Source organism: Sabethes cyaneus, chromosome 1, assembly GCF_943734655.1.
Source record: "Sabethes cyaneus chromosome 1, idSabCyanKW18_F2, whole genome shotgun sequence".
Classification (NCBI taxonomy): domain Eukaryota; kingdom Metazoa; phylum Arthropoda; class Insecta; order Diptera; family Culicidae; genus Sabethes; species Sabethes cyaneus.
Genome location: NC_071353.1, coordinates 70,176,295 through 70,203,242, shown reverse-complemented (window position 1 = coordinate 70,203,242; position 26,948 = coordinate 70,176,295). Strand labels below are relative to the sequence as shown.

The 26,948-nt window shown below is 39.3% G+C and overlaps 1 protein-coding gene across 1 annotated transcript in view; it reads left to right on the top strand.

Moving 5' to 3' along the window:
* Window positions 1–26,359, top strand: part of LOC128741857 (uncharacterized) — a 37,712-nt gene extending 11,353 nt beyond the window's left edge. The window contains exons 4-5 of the mRNA XM_053837961.1: window positions 23,758–23,826; window positions 24,233–26,359. Of these exons, the coding sequence (XP_053693936.1) occupies window positions 23,758–23,826; window positions 24,233–26,255 (2,092 nt within the window). The 3' untranslated portion in view covers window positions 26,256–26,359. The remainder of the gene's footprint in view (window positions 1–23,757; window positions 23,827–24,232) is intronic.
* Window positions 26,360–26,948: the final 589 nt, after the last annotated feature.

Sequence of the window (26,948 nt, the reverse complement as noted above, 5' to 3'; positions counted from 1 at the left end):
CAAAAACACCTACATGCCAAATTTGGTTCCATTTGCTGGATTAGCTCTCGAGTTATAAGGAAATTTGTATTTCGTTTGTATAGGAGCCCCCCCCCCACTTAAAGTGGGGAGGGGTCCCAATTCATCATAGAAAAAAATTTTGTCTCCAAAAACACACACATGCCAAATTTGGTTCCATTTGCTTGATTAGTTCTCGAGTTATGAGGAAATTGGTATTTCATTTGTACAGGAGCCCCCCCTCTTAAAGTGAGGAGGGGTCCTAATTCAACATAGAAAATTTTCTTGCCCTCGAAAACTTTCACATGCCAAATTTGGTTCCATTTGCTTGATTAGTTCTCGAGTTATGAGGAAATTTGTATGGAAACCCCCCCTCTTAAAGGGGAGAGGAGTTATAATTCCCCTTATAAAGAGGGGAGGGGTCTCAAATTACCCTAGAATAAATTCTTGTCACCGAAAACACCCACATGCCAAATTTGGTTCTATTTGCTTGATTAGTTCTCGAGTTATGCAGAAATTTGTGTTTCATTTGTATGAGAGCCCCCCCTCTTAGTGGGGGGAGGGGCTTCTAACCATCACTAAAACCTTTCCTGGCCCCAAAAACCTCTACATGCAAATTTTCACGCCGATTGGTTCAGTAGTTTTTGATTCTATAAGGAACACAGGACAGACAGACAGACAGAAATCCTTCTTTATAGGTATAGATACTCCCCCATATGAATAAAACAGTTTGCTTTGCTTTCCACTGGTAAACCTTATAGACGAAGTAAAGCATACTCTTTCACACAAACGGGAATTTTTTGACTGCAATAGTTAAATCCAATGACTCGAACTATTCCATTCTATAAATCACAAATTATTGCTTTGCCACTGCTTAACTGATTTTTGGGACGCTGTTGATCATTAAATTTTTTCAAAGACATTTTGCACGAAAAAGCGAGGTTCAGAGAACTATAATGCAATAGCTCAAGCTCGAGATCGATTTTTTCTTAAACAATTGAAGGTATAAGCATTAAGGGACTCAAGAAAGACAAGTATTTTAAATGAAAATTACCCTAAAGTACTCAAACACGGAAGAAGCACTACCTTGGCGGATATTCTATACTCGTAACGTAACGAATTGCAATATTTTAATCTTACTGTTAATATATATTTAACGGTTTATGGGGTTTTTAAGCGAATTTCGGAATTTACGGATCTTTTTACGCGAATTTCTGGATTTTCGCAGAACGCAGAACAACCTGCTTTCCAGGGAACAGGCATTCGAGAAACTTATACTTAAAATATTTTTCGGGGAAATTGTTTTCGAGAAAAAGCGTTTCGGGAAATATTCGCGCATACGAAGCTGTAAGGTGACAGACACAAATTTTCTAAGACGGGCATGTCGATTCTCGTTTGTCGCTCCGTCTGCAAAGTGCTTTAACTTTAATTCCGAACGAGCGGCAGTGAACAAAGACAACACGTACTTGGTTATTGAACAGGCCGAAGGTGGCGAATATTTTCGGTTAGATTGTTGAAATTTGGTAGAAACAGCAACCATACTGCATATTGATTACAAGTATTACTTCAGGCATTGACGGCTTATTACCGGAGAGAGAGGGTGGGGCTGGATAAATTCCCCGCAATCTTTTTAGCATGTTTTCGACAGCATATTAGAATTAAATGCTAAATAAGTAATCGAGTCTTATTAAAGCGACGTAAATAAAAATTGCACTTAAGTTTTCATTTAAAATTATTAGCTAAACTTCTACCGTGGACCCCCGTTCGTTTGACCGTTTTTAATCTGAACACTTTTTAATTTGAACTCCGCTGGTTTGCACGATGTGCAAATTAAAAATGGTTCAAATGTCATTCTCAATATGGCATCATTTAATATTTTTTTGAAACGATGATTCTACAATTGATGAAGGGACGGTAATGGGGATGATGAAGGGAGTAATGAAGAAGGATTTTTTTTCGGGAATAAAGGGGAAGGGTGGAAAGGAAGGGGGGGTAATAGGTAGCTATGCTTAACAAGTTGTCGTTGTGACTCCTATCTTTTGTCCAATGCTGGAAGGTGCATGGGTCGAAACAAACTGTAATCTTGGTTTTACAGCTTGGTTCGACCCATGCACCTTCCAGCATTGGACAAAGGATAGGAGTCACAACGACAACTTGTTAAGCATAGCTACCTATCACCCCCCCCCCCCTTGCTTTCCACCCTTCCCCTTTATTCCCGGAAAAAAAAAATCCTTCATTACTTTCCCTTACCGTCCCTTCATCAATTGTAGAATCATCGTTTCAAAAAAATATTAATTATGCCTGACCGCATTTCAAGGTCATGACTAAAGTTACGAGTTTGGTCAATGGCATCATTTGCCTTCGCAGACAATGCACATAAACACGATTTGTTTGTACTGATCTAGCTTGTTTAATCTTAGTTTAATCAGTTTCACATTTCGTTTCCCAACGATTACGGTAGAAATCCGATCGGAGAATAACATATTCGCTGCTTGTAACTACCAACTAAACGAGACTAAATTAAAACACCAAAACAATAACAAAGAGCAGGGCGGCCAGTTCATACAAGTTTCAGCATATTTATTATATATTTTTCAGCCTAATGATTTTTCAGCCTTACGTCATAGTCAGCCTTTTGATTTTCAGCCTTTTGTAGCTATCAGCCTTTTGAAATTTCAGCCTTTCGGTTTTCAGCCTTTCGAGATTTCAGCCTAACAAAATCAGTTATAGGTACTCATCTTACAACCATTGTACTAAATCTGGCTTTAGTTTTCAAAAGGTCGCATAATGCATGTAAAAGGGTTGATTATGCGACCTTCTGAAAACTAAAGCCAGAAATATCTACTCAATAACAAAATGTGTTATCAACGTATCTCCATATCTATTCAATAACAAAATAACACAGTTTGATATTGTTTTTATATTATTTTGCTCTTCGCTCCTGCTCGGGTTTACCACTGCTTTGATCTGCTATTCGTTGCTCTCCAGCAAAAAGCAAAGCCATGGGTTTATACCGTCTTTAGACATTACCCTTCTTTATCGATAGACTTCGCAGCCGGCTGTTAGAGTACAGGAAAATTACGGGGCCAGTGCAACAATCCTACTGACTCTAACTAGCAAGCACCGCCTAGCCGAGATTCGAACATACGACGACTGGCTTTGTTAGACCAGCATCGTACCTCGAAGCTAGCTGGGCGGTAGCTCTCCAGCAATGAGACAGATTTGTGCACATACGAAGCTCACTGCTATTGTTCTTTGCTGTTAGCAGCGCACTGACTCAGAATGTATTCACAATAGATTTCTTTGGCTGCTGTCTTACAGGGTGACCTTCGGCAAGGCTGCCTCGTTAAAGGCCAGTCGTTGATATTTTTAATTTTATTTTTTTGTGTGATTATAATTATTAGGCTCCGATTTTCTAACAAATCCTAGGTAGCGAAATAATGCACTATCACTCACAACCTCACAAGTGTTTTGTCTCCAAATTTAAAGTTTTACAGCGAGGTAATTAATCGTATAATTGAAAGCTATCGTAGCGGTAGTGAGATACGTCTATCTTTAATAGTACTTTTTCAATTCCAAAAGATTGAAAAAAAATTTATTAATTAATTCCAAAGATTAACATTTTAGGCATATGCGCTTGAAACCGTTTGGATGAATTACAAAAATGGAGAAAGTTATTGCTATTTGTACCGCGCTTGTCTGGAACGATTGCACAGCGAATAAAAACTTCAATGCCGTTTTTCTCGAAACCAGGTTTTCAAAGTCGGTACCATAAATATCTCAAGAACGGCTCAAGTAATTCTCTTGCTTCTTTTTTTGTTTCAAAGCTAATAAAATTATCTGTTTTTGATATTGAAATTTTTGTATTTTTTAGAGATGTTAGAAGTCAATTTTTTCGACTAAAAACCTGACTTTTATATTTGAATGTCCACCATTTTGTTAGGCGTTCGAATTTCAAAAAAAGGATGGGTCAAATACGAGATAATTTAATTTGCTTTCATTCATTGGAATTTTTCATTTCGGATAAGCCCCCGGGCGCCAATCCATGGTACCGCAATTCATGTTTTTTTTTCGAATGATCATGTTCAAGGAGCCGCAGGGGAGAGGGGAAGAGGTTCACATATGAAAACAGAATTGTAAATATTAGTTTAAGATGGAATGTTTAGAATGCAAAAACCCCGAATCGATTCGTTTTTCGCGTTATCGAGACAAAAATATTTGAATTAAGGCAAAATATATGGTGTAAAAGGTAGTATGCCCCCTTAACCGATCGACAGCTCGAATTGTGCACATATTATTCATATGCGTATAATTTTTATGTGTAATTCTGGGAGGATTATGTTTATATGCGGCACATGATAATCATATGGAATTTCATTTGGAAATTTACTATTAGTTATGTGCAGAATATTTTGAGTGTATTAAACCATTAAAACGCATAAAATCAAAAAATATCTATGTGTGTGTATGTGTGAAGTATGTATGCATGTATGCGTGTATGTATGTATGTATGTATATGTGTATGTATATATGTATGCATGTGTATGTGTGTTAACTATATGCAATTTTGAAATTTGCATTGAAGTACAAAGAAAAGTCAAGTGAGAAACATTTTTCTTCACTTATTGTTACTCGCAATTTGACAAGAAATGAATTTTACGCATGCTTGCTCTAGTGCTTTTGCACTATTTCTTTGATCTCAGCTCGTATACTTAACCCCCCACGAACATCGTAAAAACGATGCGATCAAGCTAATGACAATTTTTTAATGTAAGTACATTGGCCTCCCAATTGGCTTCGAGGTGTGACGCTGGCCTAATAAGCCAGTCGTCGTATGTTCGAATCTCGACTGGGAGAGGCTGTTAGAGTCAATAGGATCGTAGCAACTGGCCCTGCAATTGTCCTGCACTCTAACAGCTGGCTCCGAAGTCTGCTGTTTAAAAACAGGTCAAGTTTCGATAACGGAATGTAGCACCTAGGCTGTGCTTTGCTTTTTACATTCAAAAGAAGCTCAAGTTTTGATTTTCTTGCAAAAATCTCTTTTTCGTTGTTCATAGCTAATGTTCTACTCAGTTAGGTCATTGCAAATTATTTTAAAGTTTAAAGCCCAATTTTTCTCGTGATTACACTGTTTTTTTTTATTTGCAAAACATCGGAAGGATAAAAACTTTATAAAATACTAGTTGAACCCGAATCTTAGATCCGGAAAATATAAATGTCTGTTTAGAATTCAGAAATCTGCGGATATATTCCATTAGCCAGTGTTTGCGAAGATGTTTAATCTTTGTATTAGTTCTTTGAGTTCTTATATTGCATAATTTAGCTCTAATCTTATATCTGTCTGTCTGTCTGTCAGGATGTTCCTTATAGAATCGAAAACTACTGAACGGCGTGAAAATTTGCATGTAGAGGTTTTTGGGGCCATGGAAGGTTCTTATGATGGTTAGAGACCTCTCCCCTCACTAAGAGGGGGGGCTCCCATACAAATGAAACACAAATTTCAGCATAATTCGAGAACTAATCAAGCAAATGACACAAAATTTGGCATGTGGGTTTTTTTGGTGACAAGAATTTATTCTATGGTAAATTGAGGCCCCTTCCCTCTTTAGAAGGAGCTCCCCTCTTTAGTAGGGGAATTATGACTCCTCTCCCCTTTAAGAGGGGGGGCTACCATACAAATGACATACAAATTTTCTCATAACTCGAGAACTAATCAAGCAAATGGAACCAAATTTGGCATGTGAATGTTTTTGGTGGCAAGAATTTTTTCTATGGTGAATTAGGACTCCTAGCCGCTTTAGGAGGGGGGGGGGCTCCTATACAAATGAAATACAAATTTCCTTATAACTCCAGAACTAATCAAGCAAATAGAACTAAATTTAGCATGTGGGTGTTTTCGCAGGCAAATTTTTTTTCTATGGTGAATTGAGACCCCTCCCCTCTTTAGGAGAAGAATGCTGACCCCTCTCCCCTTTATGAAATTTCCTCATAATTCGAGAACTAATCAATCAAATGGAACCACATTTGGCATGTGGGTGTTTTTGGAGGTAAGAATGTTTTCTATGATGAATTAGAAACCATTCCCTTTTTAGGAGGGGAGGGGGGGGGGCTCCCATACAAATGAAATACAAATTTCCTCATAACTTTAGAACTAATCAAGCAAATGAAACTAAACTTGGCATGTGGGTGTTTTGGGAGGCAACTTCTTTTTCTATGGTGCATTAAGACCTCTTCCCTCTTCAGGAGGTAAATTATGGCCCCTCCCATACAAATGATATATGTACAAATTTCCTCATAACTAGAGAACTAATCAACCAAATGGAACCAAATTTGGCATGTGGGGGGTTTTGGAGGCAGGATTTTTTTATGATGGTTTTAGTCGCCTCACCCCTGTGGTAGGGGGATAAGGACTCTCATACAAATAAAACAGAATTTTTTGCGTAACTTAAAAACTAATCGAACTCGAGAAATTTTAGGCTTCCATAAAACAGTCAAAAACAAGATCACCAAAAACTATTAATTAGGTTTATTTATTTTCCTAGGTCTTCTGACCTCTTTTACTTTCTTTCAGTTGGGTCCGAACGAGCGACAGCGAGTAAGGAGAGAATAACTCCTGCGAAATGTTACTTTCCACGAAAACATTTTCCGTGAAATGGTACATCCCGCGTAAGGTTTTTCGCGAAATGGTATTCCACGAAACTCTATAGATTTCGAGTTATGGTCAACCGAGAAGTGGTGTTCCGCAAAACGGTATGCGGTGAAATGTTATATAATCATGGCGAATATTTTAATGCTATCCGCTTTATTTTATCGGGCTAAGCAATGGGGGGAGTTGCTTTCTACTTTACTGTGAGGAAAATTTGTATATTAAACCACCCAAGAACTCCTCAGAAACTTACAACACTCGAGATTATGACAAAAGTCATCCGAGATTCACGATTTATGTACAACACAGTTCAATTTGTGGCAATATGAAGTTTGTCGGGTCAGCTAATATGTATGTACATAAAAGAGCCAGCCGGAGACTGAAACAAATAGATTTTATGGTCGTACAGTTGGATTTCGAATTTGGCATGGTTCGATTTTGGCATGCCTCGATTTTGGCAACAAAAGTATCCGTTTTTGGCAACACAAGATATTTCTCTTCCAAAAATATGCTTAAATATCAATCAGTTTCCACATACATGCTTTAAATGACGAAAAAATGATGCCCTGAGTATGTTCATGAAAAAAAGTTATGTGGTTTCGAACAATATTTTTATTGTCGTAGGACTACGTCTTACCGCAGGGTGTCAATAACTTATTTACACCGGACGGATAGCTTTTGTCGGACTTTTTAAACATAAAATGGTTGCAATCGGTGATTAATGATATTTAGTCAACTTCTAAAGCATTTACATTAAATTTTTTCATATTGAAAAATGGTCTCGATTTTGGCTACATAGGTGACACGCATTTGTTGCCAAATTCGAAATCCTACTGTATTTCTTAGCTGGCGCTCCTTCAGATAATTATTTTTGCATGAAAATCAAAACTTAAGCTTCTTTTGAATGTACTTTCATGAAAAGATTAGTCATTAGCTTGATCGCATCGTTTTTACAATGTATCCCGTTTGAGGGTTAGGAAAACAAGATGAGGTCGAATAGTGCAAAAATGAGAATGGGAATGATCGATATGATTTCCAGTGCTTGTCAATTCGATTTATTTATTAAAATATGATATGAGACATAAGATGTCTGTCTTTTAAAGTGTCACTAACGAAAACAAATCGTACAAAATTACTACCGTACAATGTTTTCTTCCTATTTTTTCATATAAAATTTCTACGCTCTAGTATCTATTGATTGGAAAGAGCATCTATTGATGCGCAAAAATTGTTTGAAATTTATATAAGTTTATTTGGAAAAATCAACTCACTAGTATTTTTAATCCTATACACCACTATACAGGGATGCCACGAATAATTCTGTGTTTTTGTTGGAAAAATCTGGCCATCTGCACAACGAGGAAAAATATCTGTGCAAAAATCTGTCCAACACAAAACAATGAGAGTGAATGAGATGGAGACACGTTTTGCTAACTATTTCCGTCTCTTTCAGTCTCATTGTAAAAGCTCAAAAATCTGTGTAATTGGCGAAAATCTGTATTCTATGCATACAGATTCTGTACAGGCGATTTCTTTCAAATATCTGTTAAACACAAAATAATCTGTGCATGTGGCAACCCTGACTATACCTACATGCTTAAATTAGCTGCTTTTCTTCGCTTTTTGCTTTTCTTGTACAATTGTGAATAACAGCAAGTAAAGAATATGACAATCGAAATCTGAAATCAAAGAAAAGAAAAAACTTTCCGATTGAATCCCACTACAGTTCGAATTTGGTATGGTTCGATTTTGACAACACCAAATATTTTACTTCCAAAAGTATGCTTAAATATCAGTCAGTTTCCGCATTACTTTAAATGACGAAAAAATATTACCCTAAGTGTGTTCATGAAAAAAACCGCACGGATAGCTCTTGGCGGATTTTATGAACATAGAAAGGATGCAATCGTTGATCTAACTTATTCTTACTTTCAGGGCGACGACACTATGCAGGCCCTTACGACTTGCAAGGTACTGCGTTTGACGTTGTTCGTCCGTAAGCGTGTTAAGGGCCAAACAGAATGCTGCGTCAACGCATCCGTCAGCGTCAATTTGACAGTAAACCCATGGGAAAACTGTCAGAATAACGCTGACGGACGCGCTGACGCAGCATTCTGTTTGGCCCTTTAGTCCGCGTTTCTCAGCGCGGGTCTTCGGAGAAAGGCTGCGTTCCTATGATATTGACCAAATTCGTGTTTTAGTCTTTGACCTTGAAATGCGGTCAGACATTAATATTAATATTTTTTGAACCCCCTCTTTTCGCTCCTTTCCCAAAAATTTTTCATTACTTTCCCTACCGTTCCTCCATCAATTGTAAAAATCAGAGGGGTTGTGTACAAGACACGACCGCATATATAAGTGACGCAGGACTACGTAAGTTTCTTTGTAGTGATAGTAGCATGTATTGTAACATTGTACATTGTAACATTGCACACGTCAATCCTAAAAAGATTTCAGAGTTATTTCTATGTGCATTTGGAAACAATTTAACAAAATCAAGAACACAAACTATTGCTTTCCTGCTACCTTACAGAAATTAAAGATTGTTTTTATTACCCATGGTCCCCCAAGTTGAAGGGATTTTACCAATTCAATCCGATTTTATCAACAGCACATCTTTTCACTACACTTCTAATGAAACGGCAAGCATGCGTATTCATACAGAGTCATATTATAACCGAACACTACAGCTGTAGCACAGTAAAGAATTTGCGATCTGTTCGGACAACGAACTTGTGTCATTTTTTCTGGCACACTTCCCTAACACAGACATCAAATTGGACTAGGTTTAATCGCGTTCGTAAGAAATCTGTTGGCACGAGGGGGCGTTGTCACTCTTTCTGGCGTACTTCCCAAGCGAGCACATCAAAATGATCTAGGTTTAATCGCGGTGTTAAGAAATCTTGTTGAAATTAGGAAACTTTGTAACTTGTTTTGGCTTCCTTCCCAAGCACATATATCAAATTGGTATAGGTTTAGATCATCGTAAAGAATCTTCCAACCAATCACGAAGCGAGAATTCTGATAAAACATAGGTTCATTATTTTCAATTTTTCAATTATTCAACATCAAGAATCCATACTTTTCTTCATTTGGGTTAATTCCAATCGATTAGTGTAAGAATATTGAAAATCGTTCCGGAAACCACTAAGCTATTAGCGTTCAAAACCTGACCACTTTTCGAGAAAGATTTTTTGGAATGACACCCTATACCAGCTACCTTCCTGAAAGACGTAGCCCTACGTCAAAACCATCGTTTCAAAAAATATTAATATTAATACCTGACCGCATTTCAAGGTCAAAGACTAAAACGCGAGTTTGGTCAACATTTATATAGTCTGATTAGAGTAAAATGTTACTTAGAAAATTCTTGAATGTTTGCTATCATTAACTCATTTTTTAAAATTTTATAACTTGGTCCGGTCTGATTTAACATCGACCATATGATTTCGCGACAAGCAGTCGAGTTGAGCAGACGATTCGAGCAGTCGAATCAATCAATCGAGTCAAGCAGTTGGGTCGAGCAGTCGAGTCGATCAGTCAAGTCGAGCAGTCAAATCGAGCAGTATAGCCGAGCAATTAAATGAAGCTGTTCATTCAAGCAGTCCTGTTGAGCAGTTGAGTCGAGCAGTCGTGTAGAGCATTTGAATCGAGTGGTCGAGTCGAGTAGTCAAGTCGAGCATTTAAATCGAGCAGTCCAGTCGAGCAGTTTAATCGAGCAGTTAAATCAAGTAGTCCAGTCGAGCAGTTATATCGAGTAGTCTAGTCGAGCAGTCGAATCGAATGGTTTAGTCAAGCAGTCGGGTCAAGCGGTTAAGTCGAACAGTTGAGTCGAGCAGTTCATTCGAGCAGTCGAGTCGAGCAGTTGAGTTGAGTAGTCCAGTTGAGCAGCTGAGTCGAGTAGTCCAGTCGAGCAGTTGAGTCGAGTAGTCCAGTCGAGCAGTTAAGTCGAGCAGTCGAATCTAACAGAACTCAAGCAGTTGAGTCGAGCAGTCTATTCGAGCAGTTACATCAAGCTGTTCAGTCAAGCAGTCTAGCCGAGCAGTTGAGTCGGGCAGTCGATTTGGGCAGTTGAAGTCGTGTCGAGTAGTTTAATCGAGCAGTCCAGTCGAGCAGTTTAATCGGGCAGTTAAGTCGAGTAGTCCAGTCGATCAGTTGAGTCGAGTAGTCTAATCGAGCAGTTGAGTGGAGCAGTCTAGTCGAACAATCGGGTCAAGCGGTTCAGTCGAGCAGTTAAGTCGAACAGTTGAGTCGAGCAGTTCAGTCAACTAGTCCAGTCGAGCAGTTGAATCGAGCAGTTAAGTCGAACTGTCGAATCAAACAGTTAAGTCCAGCAGTTGAGTCGAGCCGTCGGGTTGAGTGGTTAAGTCTAGCAGTTAAGTCGAGTAGTCCAGTTGAGCAGCTGAGTCGAGCAGTCGAGTCGACTAGTCCAGTCGACTAGTCTAGTCGAGCAGTTGAGTCGAGTAGTCCAGTCGAGCAGTTGAATCGAGTTTAGGGGTGTGCGCCGCCGCCGATGATATAGAACCGGCGCGCCGCCTAGGTCCTTTTTCCCACGCCGTCGAAGCCATTTACCCACGCCGACGATATAGCCCAACATTGACAAAAATGCAGGCCAAAATGTTGACAGTCTTTTTCGTTTATTTTGGGATACTAATTTTGTAATGATCCGACCACGGGAAGTGACCGAAAAACGATCGAACACATAAGCATTCCACTGCGGCGTGGAACAACCTCGCTGGAATAAAACGCCGCTCCTGTAAAAACACGATTTTCAAACCTTATGAACCGTGAAAGCACCTAATTCCGATCACCTAAGGCATGATTCATCTTTGAGTCCCTACTGAAAAATATAGCTTTGATATTTATTTACACGGTATGTGTCTTTAGCAAGTATTTTCAATTATGTTTCATGGGAAAATACTAAAATACTTAACTATTTACCGAAAGTTAAAAAAATGCATCAAAGTAAGATGTATCAGTGCACTTAATTCCGATCATCAATTATAAGGGGTGATTCTAATTCCGATCGCAGGTGTATCTAATTCCGATCACGTCATAATGGGCTTTAAAAGTATAAAACTATTGTCAACTCGTACCAAATGGATCTGAAATGTATTGCATTTATGTAGTTTGGAGACAATCCCCCTACCAGTCATCTTCTGCTTGCGTTAATGATCATTATTACATTAGCTTAATATTCATAAAATTTGTGCACTCAAAAGATCGACAAGCGGATTATGAAACTTTCCTCTTCTTTTATCTTTGTTCAACTGTTACAATTACAATAGAATTGGGCAACATTCGACGTTTTCATAAAGCTTTGATCATAAATAATAGCAAAAATCAAGTCCGAAACGTTGTGTTTCAGACATGACCGCATAGTTGGCGTAGAACTACGTAAGGCTGGTTTTCGCGAAGAAACCTCGAACATTAAAGGAAACTGTTTACACCATATTGGTATATGTGTAGCGTAAAATAGCGTAAAGTGAGAAAAAAACAAACAATATGATAATATTACCTTGCTGTACCGTATTTATGGTACGTGAGCTATTTTGTGATATCAAAAGTGCCATAATCGCAGTATTTTAATATAGACATCTGCCTCACGCATTCAGCTAATAACAAAGTTCTAGGAGAAAACTTATGTCCTCAAAATAATATGTTATTGTTATATTAAAATAACACGCATTAATAAGATAGTTCATAACTGCGCTGTCGCTGTCGCTTGTTTGCAGAGTTAGAAAACCAAAACGTCTGAGCCTCTCAGTTGACCTCGAGGTACGGCACTGGTCTAATAACCCGATCAAATGAATATATATGAAATTTATATCATGATGAGTTCTAGATAATAAGTATTTTATAACAAAGGCTCCTTTGCGTTTGATTATAAACTTGGTCTCGTTAGCAGTTAAAATAACTAAAATTGTAACAAAATTTGCTCAAAGCATATCACAAATATATCAAATTATGATGTAATTTGATCTAGTTTAAATCCATATGAGGAACAAAAATCAGTATTCTGTCTTGCTGTATAACCAAATTGTAACATAGCGATTTATAAGTAACAGAACGAGATAGAATCTTGGTACAAACATTTTTAACAAAGTTTGATAAAAATATCAACTTGAGCAACAATTCTGTAAGATTTCTGTTAGAATCATCTGATCGGGAAGCTATTAGACGTCACATGTTCGAGTCTCGACTGAAAGAGTCAAAGGATTTGTAGCACTAGTCCTACAATTGTTCCGTACTCTTACAGGTTGCGAAGTCTGTCGTATAAAAACAGAAGGTCAAAATTCCAAATCGGAATGTAGCACCTAGGCTATACTGAGCAAAAGCAAAAAACAGTAAGCAGTACGTAAGTAAGCAGTACAGTAGCAGTAAGCAAAAAACACGCAAGTTTATTTTGCTTCTTTGTCTTGAATCAGCAGTAGCAACAAGCTTGATGCTTGTGAAGATGCAGAGGATTCCCTGGTCTTTATTAACAACAAGTATTGGACTAACATTCCTTCCCATCCCACCAGGAACCGCATTCGTGGTGGACGTGGCCGGAGTCGGTATTGATCAGCACGCAAGGACCTGATAAGGCTGCACAATAAGGAAAAGTGCGCTGTCCTAAGCATGCTTTTTCCAGCCATCATTTTGCAATTTTCATTCGTCCTGGTGAATAACGGAGTAGCAGCACGCGGGCGGAATCCTATGCTTATGCTTATGCTTGCTTATGCTAATCAGCAGCAGCCACAAGCTTGGTGTGTAACGGTCGTCCGTGCCTGGGAACGGACATACGGAAAATGTATGGAAAATTTTTAGCTTGAAATCTTTCGTTAATTTTCACTATTTAGCGATTGGCAAACAATCTTTTCAAGAAAGCCATACAATGGCTGCATCGTTTATGATCAAAATCCGTTTTAAATTGGAAGAGCTATTCAAAATCTTTCATTCTTTCGTGACGATGGCTTGACTCCAAATTTTGGTTGACACCCTGCCGTAAGACGTAGTCCTACGTCAAACAATTTCGATAATCCTACCATGTTATCATGTTGCAATTAATCCTAAAATCCAAATAGCAACTTCGTTAGCTTACATTTTGCCAATTTATAACTTTGATATAGTGATCGGAATTAGAAGCAGAAAAAAAAATTATGTTCATAATTCCGATCAATCACTTTAATGGAATAAATTCCGCAAATTCAGCATTTTTTTAGCCAAATTTGATATAGAACGGTTACATATGCATGTATCTATTTGTTATCATAGAATACTGAAGAAGGTAAAATCTATTTTGACGCTGCTATGATCTTAGCAAATTTGATCGAGCGCTTAGCTCTTCGGTTATGAAAATACATTTTGATGGCGTTTTTTGCTGCTGCCTGTCGAATTTAATTTATTTTGAAGTGCATGGCACCAAAGGCAGTCATTTTTCAACAACTGGCATATAAACACATAGCTTAATAACTAAGCGTGCTCATTTACTACAGATTTTGGCTCAATTTTCTAAAAATTGACCATTTAGGTTGAATGATCGGAATTAGGAGCTGATCGCAATTATGTGCGGTCACGGTACTTTTCTCTTAGAAACCACACAACATATTGAAACAATTTTTTTAGTTTTATTGGTAGAAGCTTGGCAAACACTTTTGAGCTTTGTAAACTAATCACAGCTTGAGAAAAAAGAAAAAGAAGGAAGAAAGATGGCTGAAAAATCAAAATTTGTCTTCTTTTTCCTTAGACCAACCTAGTGTTTATGGCTTGACCTTGAAATGAGGTCAGGCATATATAATTGATATTTTTTGAAACGCTAGTTCTTTTCCAATTGACGAAGGGACGGTAGATGAAAGTAATGAAATTTTTTAGAGTGAGGAGAAAGAGCGGAAAGGTGAGAGAGAGGTGGGGGAGGGGGGATTATTAGTAGCTACGCTTAACAAGTAGTCGTTGTAACTCCTACCTTTTGTCCAATGCTGAAAGGTGCATGGGTCGAATCAAGCTATAATCTGAGATTCCATCCCACCAGGAACCGCATTCGTGGTGGACGTGGCCGGGGTCGGTATTGATCAGCACGCAAGGACCTGATAAGGCTGCACATTAGGAAAAGTGCGCTGTCCTAAGCATGCTTTTTCCAGCCATCATTTTGCAATTTTCATTGGTCCTGGTGAATAACGGAGTAGCAGCACGCGGGCGGAATCCTATGCTTATGCTTATGCTTGCTTATGCTAATCAGCAGCAGTCACAAGCTTGGTGTGTAACGGTCGTCCGTGCCATTCATCCGTCCGTCCGTCCGTCCATTCATCCCGCCAGTAAACGCAAAGTTAGATTAAACTTCTTGGTCGGCGGTTACTACAGTAGGTGTAGGAAGAGGCACAATTTGTGTCTAAAAATAGCCCAACCCATGTCGTTACATTAATAAGGGGGTTGTGCAGACTCCTTTTGTCCAACGCCTCTGTGGTTCATAGGTACACGGGTACCAGCGAGCCACATGCCCTGGCGGGTGTTGTGGGTTCGAATCCGGTTATAATCTCAGATTCTAGCTTGGTTCGACCCATGCACCTTCCAGCATTGGATAAAAGGTAGGAGTCACAAGCGTAGCTACCTATTACTCCACTCCCTCCATTCCTTTCCACTCTTTCCCCTCCATTCCCAAAAAAAACCTACATTACTTTCCCTTACCGTTCCTTTATCAATTGTAGAACCATCGTTTCAAAAAATATTAATATATGCCTGACCGCATTGCAAGGTTATGACTAAAATCACGAGGTTTTGGTAAAAAAAATTTAGTTGATTTTTAAAAAGATTTTGCTTAAACTTATACGAAATGCGGTAATTTAACGGTGTAAAATACTCGCACGCCGATGCACGCCGCCGCCACCGAATAAAAACAGGGGACTGGCAACCCTATCTCTTTCAACGTCAATTGACAGCAACTCACATATTGCAGGCCGTTTTGAATACGGCCCAAAACAAACACTTGTCATTGCTAATTTTTCTTTGTTTTTGATCGTGGCGGTGCGTTCAAACTGTCATTTGGAACTGGTAGAAGTATCAAGCATCAAATCGGAAGCACAGAAAGTTGCAGGAGCGAAATTTAAAAATGTTGGCGATATGTTGTGTTGTTAAGCTGCAGTCGACATGTTGGCTCCAAAACCATGGCCGCCTGCCAGCCCCCTGAATAAAAATGATTCCTGCGCCGCCGCCGCCGATAATCTGACCGGCGCACACCTCGAGCAGTTAAGTCGAGCTGTCAAATCAAACAGAACTCAAGTAGTTGATTCGAGCAATTAAATCAAGCTGTTCTGTCAAGCAGTTGAGTCGGGCAGTTGAAGTCGAGTCGAGCAGTTCAATCGAGCAGTTTAATCGGGCAGTTAAGTCGAGTAGTCCAGTCGAGCAGTTGAATCGAGTAGTCTAATCAAGCAGGCTAGTCGAGCAAGCGTGTCAAGTGGTTCAGACGAGTAGTTAAGTCGAACAGTTCAATTGAGCAGTTCAGTCAAGTAGTCCAGTCGAGCAGTTAAGTCGAACTGTCGAATCAAACAGTTAAGTCAAGCAGTTGAGTCGAGCAGTCGGGTTGAGTAGCTAAGTCGAGCAGTCTAGTCGAGCTGTTGAATCAAGCTGTCAGTTGAGTCGAGCAATCAAATCGAGTAGTCTAGTCGAGCAGTTAAATTGAGCAATCGGGTTGAGCAGTTGAGTCGAGCAGTTCATTCGAGCAGTTGAGTCGAGTAGTCCAGTTGAGCAGCTGAGTCGAGTAGTCCAGTCGAGCAGTTGAGTCGAGCAGTTGAGTCGAGCAGTTGAGTCGAGCGTCGAGTCGAACAGTTGATTAGAGCAGTCTTGTCGAGCAGATGAATTATGTGTCCAGTCAAGCAATCCAGTCGAGCAGTCGAATCGAACAGTCCAGTCAAGCAGTTTAAGTCGAGCAATCGCGTCGAGTAGTAAGTCAAGCATCATCTGTCCAATCAAGCAGTTGAGTCGAGCAGTCGAACCGAACAGTTCAGTCGAGCAGTTCAGTTAAGCAGTCCAGTCGAGCACTCAAATCGAGCTGTCTAATTAACCAGTCCAGACGAGCAGTCTAGTCAACCAGTTGAGCAATCGACCAGTCCAGCAGCCGACCAGTGAGGTGACTGAGAGAGAATAGAACTCATTGCTACGAAAACATGATGCGGTCAGCGGCCTGTTTTTAATTATCGATAAACCTTTTATGACGTCCTGTCAGAGACCTGGTTTTCGGTACAGACATAAACCTCTTATATAAATTATTTTATAATTTTATATAACTATATAAATAGATTAGTAATGGCCTTATTTAACGTAGTAAAATTTTGAGGTCATCATTTTTTTTAGACATCCTTTTTTTTCAAACGTGAAAAAGAAAATATTCGCGCAATATTTCTGAATTTTTGTTTTTGAAAGGCGATAACTCTTGAACACATGGTTAGAATGTTGTGATATTGATATCAAAATATCAAGAAATATTTTCGGAACACATTTTTCATATTGTCAATTCGAAACTAGCTTCGTATGTGGCTCTGTAGCCCAAAAGTTAAGACCGTCTAGACCCGTTAGAGGGTCAATTTCTAATTTTCTATATATATATTCATTCAAGTCAAGCAAAAACTATCTTTTGTGTTTATATATATGTTTCTATAAATTATGTAAATATGAAAATCTATACCTATAAAGAAGGATTTCTGTCTGTCTGTCTGTCTGTCCTGTGTTCTTTATAGAATCAAAAACTACTGAACCAATCGGCGTGAAAATTTGCATGTAGAGGTTTTTGGGGCCAGGAAAGGTTTTAGTGATGGTTAGAGATCCCTCCCCCCACTAAGAGGGGGGGCTCCCATACAAATGAAACACAAATTTCTGCATAACTCGAGAACTAATCAAGCAAATAGAACCAAATTTGGCATGTGGGTGTTTTCGGTGACAAGAATTTATTCTAGGGTAATTTGAGACCCCTCCCCTCTTTATAAGGGGAATTATGACTCCTCTCCCCTTTAAGAGGGGGGGTTTCCATACAAATTTCCTCATAACTCGAGAACTAATCAAGCAAATGGAACCAAATTTGGCATGTGAAAGTTTTCGAGGGCAAGAAAATTTTCTATGTTGAATTAGGACCCCTCCTCACTTTAAGAGGGGGGGCTCCTGTACAAATGAAATACCAATTTCCTCATAACTCGAGAACTAATCAAGCAAATGGAACCAAATTTGGCATGTGTGTGTTTTTGGAGACAAAATTTTTTTCTATGATGAATTGGGACCCCTCGCCACTTTAAGTGGGGGGGGGGGGCTCCTATACAAACGAAATACAAATTTCCTTATAACTCGAGAGCTAATCCAGCAAATGGAACCAAATTTGGCGTATAGGTGTTTTTGGAGGCAAGAATTTTTTCTGTGATGAATTAGGACCTTTTCCCACATTAGGAGGGGGGGCTCCAATACAAATGAAATACAAATTTCCCCATAACTCGAGAACTAATCAAGCAAATATAACCAAATTCGGCATGTGGAGGTTTTTGGAGGCAAAAATATTTTCTACGGTGAATTAGGATCCTTCCACACTTCAAGAGGGGGGGCTTCTACACAAATGAAATACAAATTTTCTCATAATTCGAGAACTAATCAAGCAAATGGAACCATATTTGGCATGTGGGTGTTTTTGGAGGCAACCATTTTTCCCATTATGAATTAGGACTTCTTACCTTTTTAGGAGGGGGGGGGGCTCCCATTCAAACGAAATACAAATTTGCTCATAACTTTAGAACTAATCAAGCAAATGGAACCAAATTTGGCATGTGAGAGTTTTAGATGGCAGAATTTTTTTTCTGTGGTGTATTACGACCCCTTTCCCTTTTAAGAGGGTGGGCTCCCATACAAATGAAATACAAATTTCCTTATAATTTGAGTACTAATCAAGCAAATGGAACCAAATTTAGCATGTAGGAGATTTTTGAGTCTTGAATTTATTTTATGATAGTTAGAGACCTCTCACCCCTGTGGTAGGGGGATATGGACTCTCATACAAATAAAACAGAAATTTTTGCGAAACTCAAAAACTAATCCAACTCGAGAAATTCGAGACTTCCATAAAACATTAATCAATAACAAGACCACAAAAACTATCTATAGTAACACTAGATCATTCAGGACGAGCCGGTCGCGAGTGTTGCCGGTGACCCGCCGTCGGAAGCGCCGCCCACTGGGGGGCTTGCAAAACTCGAGATAGTGACAAAGATCATCCGAGATTCATGATTTATGTACAACACAGGTTAATTTGTGGCAATACGAAGTTTGTCGGGTCAGCTAGTAAATAGATAAAATAAGGTTTTGATATAGTAAATCAAATGATGCTTACATACATTTACGCACCCTTGGAAAGGAAATATAATTACTGCACGCGGTACGGATTTTGAGGAATAAGGAACTGATATTTAACATAGTCAACTTAATTTTAGATGTTCCTGAGAAATTAAAAAATAACTATTGTTGCAGTAGAAAGGCTAGGTCACACCACTAGGTGGATTAATTCGGGTTTTTTGAATGCTTTCATATCCAGATCAATTTTCAAAATTCGACGAAGAGATTGCCTGTTGATTGATTCAGCTCAACTGTCAATTTCCGTGCGGACCGGTCGCAACTGCGATGAGTTTGCTCTCGAACAAACTTTTTGACTTCTGCAGTTTTAACGCTTCATTTTCTTCCGGGTTTTTTTTACGATTCTCAACAGATCGCACCTCGACAAACCTTTTTACTATATAGTGTACAAATCCACTATTTATGCCGAGATGTTTGAGGTCACGAAAAATAGTGCCGCATGTAGCACCGTTTCGGAATTTATTTATTATCAACGACCGTAACTCAAGCAATGGTACGTGCGTACCGAATGATACGCAATACGATAATAAAACTACCCAAGTCAAGTAAGATTTAAGTCATGATGATACACACACATGGTCTTAGTTTGATTGTATTGATTGTATATGATGTTGCAATCCACGTCCTTCACTGTGCAGCCACGTAGCCATTTTTTGGCTTTTATTTTTAAACAATTTTTAAATGCAGTATAACAATACACCAAGCTAAAACAGTAGCACAAGTATATTTTTGATGAGTGCGCCTTTGAATAACAATATAACCGTCATCGTTTTGAATCTCTCATAGTCTGAAAATTCTTAACTATGTAGCTCTTCGTTACTCGGAACATTCGGCATGGTCAAAGGCGACGAAATAAGGACATGGAATGGAGATTTGGTACATGGAACTGCAGATCGCTAAATTTCGTTGTTGGCGACAGGGTGCTGCTCGATCAGTTAGAACCCCGAATTTCCAGAGCGGTCGAGTGACCAACGAGCTGGGAATGGGCTTCGTAGTGTTGGGCAAAATGCAGGATCGCGTAAAGGACTGGAAAGCGATCAACGAGAGGATGTGCGTGTTGAGGATAGAAGGCCGTTTTTTCAACTACACCATCATAAATGTACATGGTCCACAAGAAGGGAGACTCGAAGATGAGAAGGAAGCGTACTATGCTCATCTGGAGGCAACGTATGACAGCTGCTCACGACAGGACATCAAGATCGTTGTCGGGAATATGAACGCCCAGGTCGGTGGGGAAGCAATGTATAGACCAGTGATCGGGCCCATAGCCTGCACTAGAGATGGTCGGGTAGCGGAAAATTTGCCCGAAACCCGTACCCGTACCCGTACCCGCCGGGTTCGGGTCGGGTTCGGGTATTGAGAAAAAATAATTTGCGGGTTCGGGTCGGGTACGGGTCCTTAATTTTTGTTTTTGAAACCGGGTACGGGTCGGGTCGGGTATCTCTATTGACCACATTTAACACTAAAGATGGTCGGGTACCAGGGCCCGTTCCGTACCCGACGGGTTGCGGTCGGGTTCGGGTATCAAAAGTAATAAATTTGCGGGTTCGGGTCGGGTACGGGTTTTCAATTTTTTTCTTGATCGGGTACGGGTCGGGTCCGGGTATTCAAATTTTCATACCCGACCATCTCTAGCCTGCACACCGATACGAACGACAACGGCCAGTGATGCATCAACTTTGCAGCTTCCCGAGACTTATGGTGATCAGAAGCACTTTCTTTTCCCACAAAGATATCCACAAAGCCACCTGGATATCACCTGACTAACGAACTTCAAACCAAATCGACCACATTGTTATCGAGGGCCGGTTTTTTTCAAACATCACTAAAGTAAGCTCCCTACGGGGTGCGGATTTCGACTCGGACCACTACCTAGTAGCAGTATATGTGCGCTTAAAACTATCAATGGTTTATACCTCACGACAAAGCCGCCCTTCTCGGTTAAACATTCGGCAGGTTAACAATCCGCCAGTTGCCAAAAACTACGCGCGCATGCTGGATGAAGCTCTGCCTTCTTCTGTGGCGCTAGATGGTTCTACCGTCGAAAACGGATGGAGTATGATGCGCTCGGCCGTCAGCGAGGCCGCAACCGCGGTGCTAGGAGTGGAAACCTCGAGTGCACGAAATGATTGGTTTGATGGGGAATGCCAACAAGCGATAGAGTTTGAAAAAAGACAAAAGAGTTTGAAAACACTATCTAAGCATATCCACGAGAGAGAATTTGGCCAAGTATCGACGAGCGCGGAATGAGTTGACCATGATCCTGAGGAAGAAAAAGCGCCAGAAGGAGGACAGATATCGTGAGGAGCTGGAACAACTATTCCGAGTTAATGACACGCGCAAGTTTTACGAGAAGGTGAACCAATTTCGTAAGGGCTACAAACCTAAACCTGATATATGTAGTGACGAGGAAGGGGATCTAATCACAAACGAGCGCGAGGTGGTAGAGAGGTGGAAGCAGTATTTCGATGAGCACCTCAACGGCGATATAGCAACAGAAATTACCTCGGAATGCCTACAAACGACAACAGCGTGCTGGCTCCCGATCTCGAAGAGATCCAGCGAGAAATTCGTCAGCTGAAGAATAGGACTACCGGTCTGGTTAACGCTTTGTATATCGTCAGCTTTGTGCAGCGTGGTGCTCCTTGATTGAAGCGTCTTGCGGAGGAAAAAGTAGGTCCGATGCTCGAAGGAAGCTATACAGTCTTCAAAAATCCTGTAAAACATCCTTCTCAATAGCAAACTAATTAGCAGAAATCATATTATACGCAAACTATTGAAAGCCATTAGAAAGTTACTTGTGTTACATGAATACTTAGTTAAATAAATAAATAAAATAATTCGAAAAAAAATTCTGTAACATATGCATTAAATATATTTCTTAAACAAATAGTTTTCTGTATAATAACTTGGCTAATAACTAGAGGCGAGTGAACCTCTTAGGTTTAAAACTTCTCTAATAAAAAATGGCTTGCCCCCCCCCCTCCCCCAACGAAAATCCTGGCTACGTCACTGTCACTGTGCATTCGATTCGCTTTTCATTAATCTCACAGAGTACTCGAATTGTCCCGGAATGTTTTGCCACTATATACTGTTCATTCTTCGCGATCGCTATTTCAATCGACTGATCTAGCTCTTTTAATTCAACAAACATCGACCTATCGTTTACTATAGATGGTCAGAGCATCCTGAGTCGATAAACCAACTCACTTTTTGCGAGTCACAATGTACATCGTATGCTCCTTCTTACACCGGCAAAATACACCATTTTGTTCTGCAACGTGTGCTTTTGATTTTTCGTTTTTGTTGGCTCCCTTTTTCTTCACAGGGCATTCAGACAATTTGTGTCCTTCCAGTTCGTATCCTTCCACAAATTCGATCGACAAATTTTCTTAAGGCATTGTCTCGATCGCGGTAATAACGGTGTCCAGAGCTGCAAAAATTCAAAATCATACTGTTAAAATGCGCCAAAATGAGTTAGCTACGAAATCAGCAACCTATGATTCGTGCTACCTGATAAATGAATTAAGGACGCTATCGTGAACGCCGCCGTCCAGTATGTGAACTTTGTTTTTCCTTCAGCGATTGTGGCAGTCAACTCACACATGATATCACTGAGTCTGAACGTTAAAGAAAATCATTTTCATTTCAACTAAATGATTTTTTTCCGGGAGCGCCTATGCGTATCAAGAGTGTTCATAAAAATGCTTATAATATAATTTACATTGTGTGTTCAATCATGAATGGTTAGTTCAGACGCTATTAGAATTTCATTTTTTGTAGGTATATGCAGCAAGATTTTTTGTTTAGTTGTACAATTATTGTGATTAGAATTAAAGTGTTAAGTAACAAATCTTAAAACTAAATTCTTGCGAATGTATGTTAACTGCCTGTGTGTCTAGAGGCGTTACTGAAAAAATCATTTCATTTGTTGAATGCTGATTTTTTTGATAACTGAAAGTAGCTCACTAGACTGCGTAGGGAAAGTAAAACGCGCGCAAATTTGAAATCAGCCTTTGGATATGTAGGTATCAAATATCTCCGAGTGCTATGGTTTGATGTTGGTGTTACAATCGAGGGAATATAATGAACTGATATTTTCCTTTTTTCAAACTCATTATTTTCTGTCAACTGTTTTCAGTCCTGACGGTGTCAAACGAACATCACGTCGATTTACCCCAATACTGCATCTGTTGCTCGATATTTACGCACTAATTTATCGCAAAACGCATAGTATAGTGAGCAACTGACGTTTTAGATGCATTCGACTCGCTAACGCTATGCTGCGCCGTTCAAATACACGACGTGTAACGCAACCCAAATATCCTTAGGAGCCGATTTGTCCTGGATATATTTCAATTGAGAATCGTGTAACGAGGAACATCAGCATGCGGAACTTCCATGCTGCAAAATTCGTGCCGTCGAAAAGCGTCAGAAGTACACGATCAACTTTTTCTTCCTCCATAACGATTACCATTTTACCAGCAGGGTTATTTTCGATACAAGGTGAAATAAACTATCGAACTGCCAAATTTTAACTAAAAAATTAAAAACTTCGCGAAATGATTCACGGCCTAAGACTCGAACCTACAACCATTCGCTTGTCAAAGCAGACTCGGTAACCTTACGGCTACAGAGCCCCCCATCTGGTCAGTTTAAATTGAATGGAATTTTTCCTAATTTTTTTTCGTTAATTCATGAATTCTACCAAGATGCTTGATAACAATTTATTATTTATCTATTTAATTTGATTTCAGGAAAGAAGTGATTTCCTCATTACCCGATACTCATGAAATACTCCCATACACTCCAATCACAATGTTGAAGTAAGTATATATTACTGTTGCAGTTGAAAACCGTAGTAATCGACAAGCGACATTCGGTTTTATTCTGGGTTGCAAGTAGTGCATATCACTGTGTGATTACAGCGCAATAATTGCAACGTACACAAGCAGGGTAAAACCGAATATCGCACGTCGATTACTACAGCAGCAATATTGATGTTGCAGTTGAAAACCGTAATAATCGACGTGCGACATTCGGTTTTATTCCTGTTCAGTGTGTCGCAAGTAGCGTGCTTAGAGCGCACTATGCGACTACAGCGCACTACTCGCGACGTAGTTGCGACGCACAGAACAAGAATATAACTGAATGTCGCACGTCGATTCTTACGGTTTCCAACTGCAACATCAATATCATGATACTTTTCCGTTAAAAATAATTCATTTTTAGAGATGTGAAGAAATCCCGTCTTAGTCTTGGAGGGCAAAAGCAAAAAGGAAGTAAACATAGTGTTCCCCTTATGCCTAGTTCGTCTGTTTCATCAATCGTTGATAGCAAGCCTATGGAACGACGATGGAGCCTAGTTAGTGCACCATGGAGCCGTAAAAAACGTGTTGAGACAACGAATGTTACAACTGGAAACAAAACCGAAGACGAAGATGACGACGAAATTCATGGAAGGAAGGTTTTCAAAGGTTTGTCACCGGTAAACTCACTGCCAAATTTAAGAAGTCCCATAACAGAACATGACTTGGAGCATTGTGAAACTCAGACGTTTGGAATACCTTTTTTGAGAGGAAGAGCATTATTTGAAGATGACGAGGATGAAAATAAATGCAATATCGATCGGATTGATGGAGAAGAATATTTCAGGATTTCCAAAAGTGAGTATGAAGCTATTAAAGAACGTGTAGCGGCCATTGAAACACGGATATCGCAAGAATTTGAAAATATAGATAAAACTGAAATGGATCATAATATAGATATTCTGGACATAAATTGTATAGCAGACAAATACAACATGACGTTGAAAACAACGGAGCCTATAGAGGCTAACAATTCAAGTACTGATCAATTGGCTAAACGTTTGAGCCGAGAGTTAAAAATTCGACGTAGCGCAGAACATTGCATGATGCGTTCTCCAAGTGCACGTAAAATTGGTTCCATGAGGCGTCGGTCTCGAGAAAGTGCCCGGCTTTCTAGAAATCAATCATGGCATCTAGGATCAAGTATTTTAAATAAACAACCTGTGCTTTCTCCTATGTCAGATTTATCGTTTTATCCTAAAACAAATCTTAAAAGAGGTCGCCCAAATACAGTTCAAAGTGGGCTAAAACAACCTGAATTAAGTCCAGTGAGATGCAACAAAAGTAATGAAGATTCCAGAAATGTAAATGCAGAAGAAAAATGTGGAATGAAATGGACTAATGCCGAAACCTTCTTCAACAACACTGTTAATTTACAGAATTCACTCAACGGGACCACAATAGAACCGGCTCAAGAAATTTTTAAAACTCCAGATCTAAAAACAGTAACCCGAAAAGTTTCAATCAGATCCTCCGAAAAAAACAAAAAGAACTCTCTTTGCTTTGGTACCAAAATTGAAGACAGTGAAATTAAAACACCTATGTTACCACCCCGAAAAACACCGTCTAAAATTTCTGTCCGCCCCTCAAGGACACCAGGGCGGTTAGATTTGGTTACACACAGAGATCAAATAACTCCATTGCAAGAACTACAGTCAGGACGAGCTTCAATTGCCCGATTACGTAGTCAAAATGCGGGAATGGTTTTAGCGAAAGCCAAACTATTTGACGGAATTGTATCCAATAGTACTAATCAAATACCATCATTACAAATGCAAAAAAATCGTCACCAAAATGAGAAACATATAACGAAGGTCGTATCTGAAACTTTTAGTCGCAACAGCAATCAAATGGATGAAACAAAAAGTATTTCTCCTTTAGTACAAAACAATATTTGTGCTACCGTAAATTACAGCCAAAAGAAACAACAAAAATCTACTCCTCGAAAGCGCGCTTGCGCAAAATCTCCTCACGGTGGCATTAACCGAAGAGAAAAATTACGTGTTGCTGGCAAATCTGCCACTAAAGTTCATCATTCACCACGTCTTATACGACACCTGCGAGACGAGTCTCATTTGCTAAAATCCTGTAAAAGAGCGAATATTAAAGTACATGCATCACCGAATCTTTACGATTTGGACAATAACACTCCGCATGTTAAAAGGGAATCAATGCGTAATTCGCCTAGACGTCTCGTAGATAAGAAGATCGTAAATAATAAAGAAAACAAACGTTTTAATCCTAGCGTTCGTCAACAAACGCCGTTGAAAGAGAATTCTCTCCAAAAATTATCACTAGTGTCCCATAGCGGCTACATTGCTTCAAACAATAATGCAAGGCGTGAATGGCCACGGCTGTTGACTAAAGAAACCATTACTCGACATTAATTCAAAGTAAAGAATACATGGAAGTAATAGAGCAATGAAATACTTCATGAGAAATAATGTAAATGTATTGACCCAATGTAGCCATAACTGTCATTTATGACAGTTCCGTGAAACAGAAATAAATTATATTCTATTCAAACCATGTAGCCTAGCTTTACTTGAGTCTGAAACATAGCATGGAGAAAAAAGAAACTTAAGATCATTGGCGGAACTAGGGGGGTTAAGCCATTCCTAGAAAAATCGACTCAGGTTTTTTGAATATTTGATTTTTGAAAAATCAATGGTTAGACAACTAGGTTGTATACTGATAAAAATAGACACGGCGTTACCAAAAGATCTTACACATGAATTTCAACGTGCAAATATTGATAATCTTGTTTCATATCTCAATCATTCGGGTATCAACAGCGTTTCCCTTCGATTTAACGTGAAATGAAATATTTCATATGGAAAACACGTTAAATAACCATGTTTCTCCAACACACCTTCAATCAATCATGGTAGTCACTTCTTTTACATTGCAAATCCACGTGTTTCACCATTAGATCATATCCTGTTGCAATCCACATGAAATTAAGGTGTAAGTTTTTATAAATATTTCACTGGTTTTACACGTTTAATCAATAGGTAACTCTTATGAAATGTCATTCTATTTGAAATTCATATGGCTTTCACGATGAGTTGATGTGAATA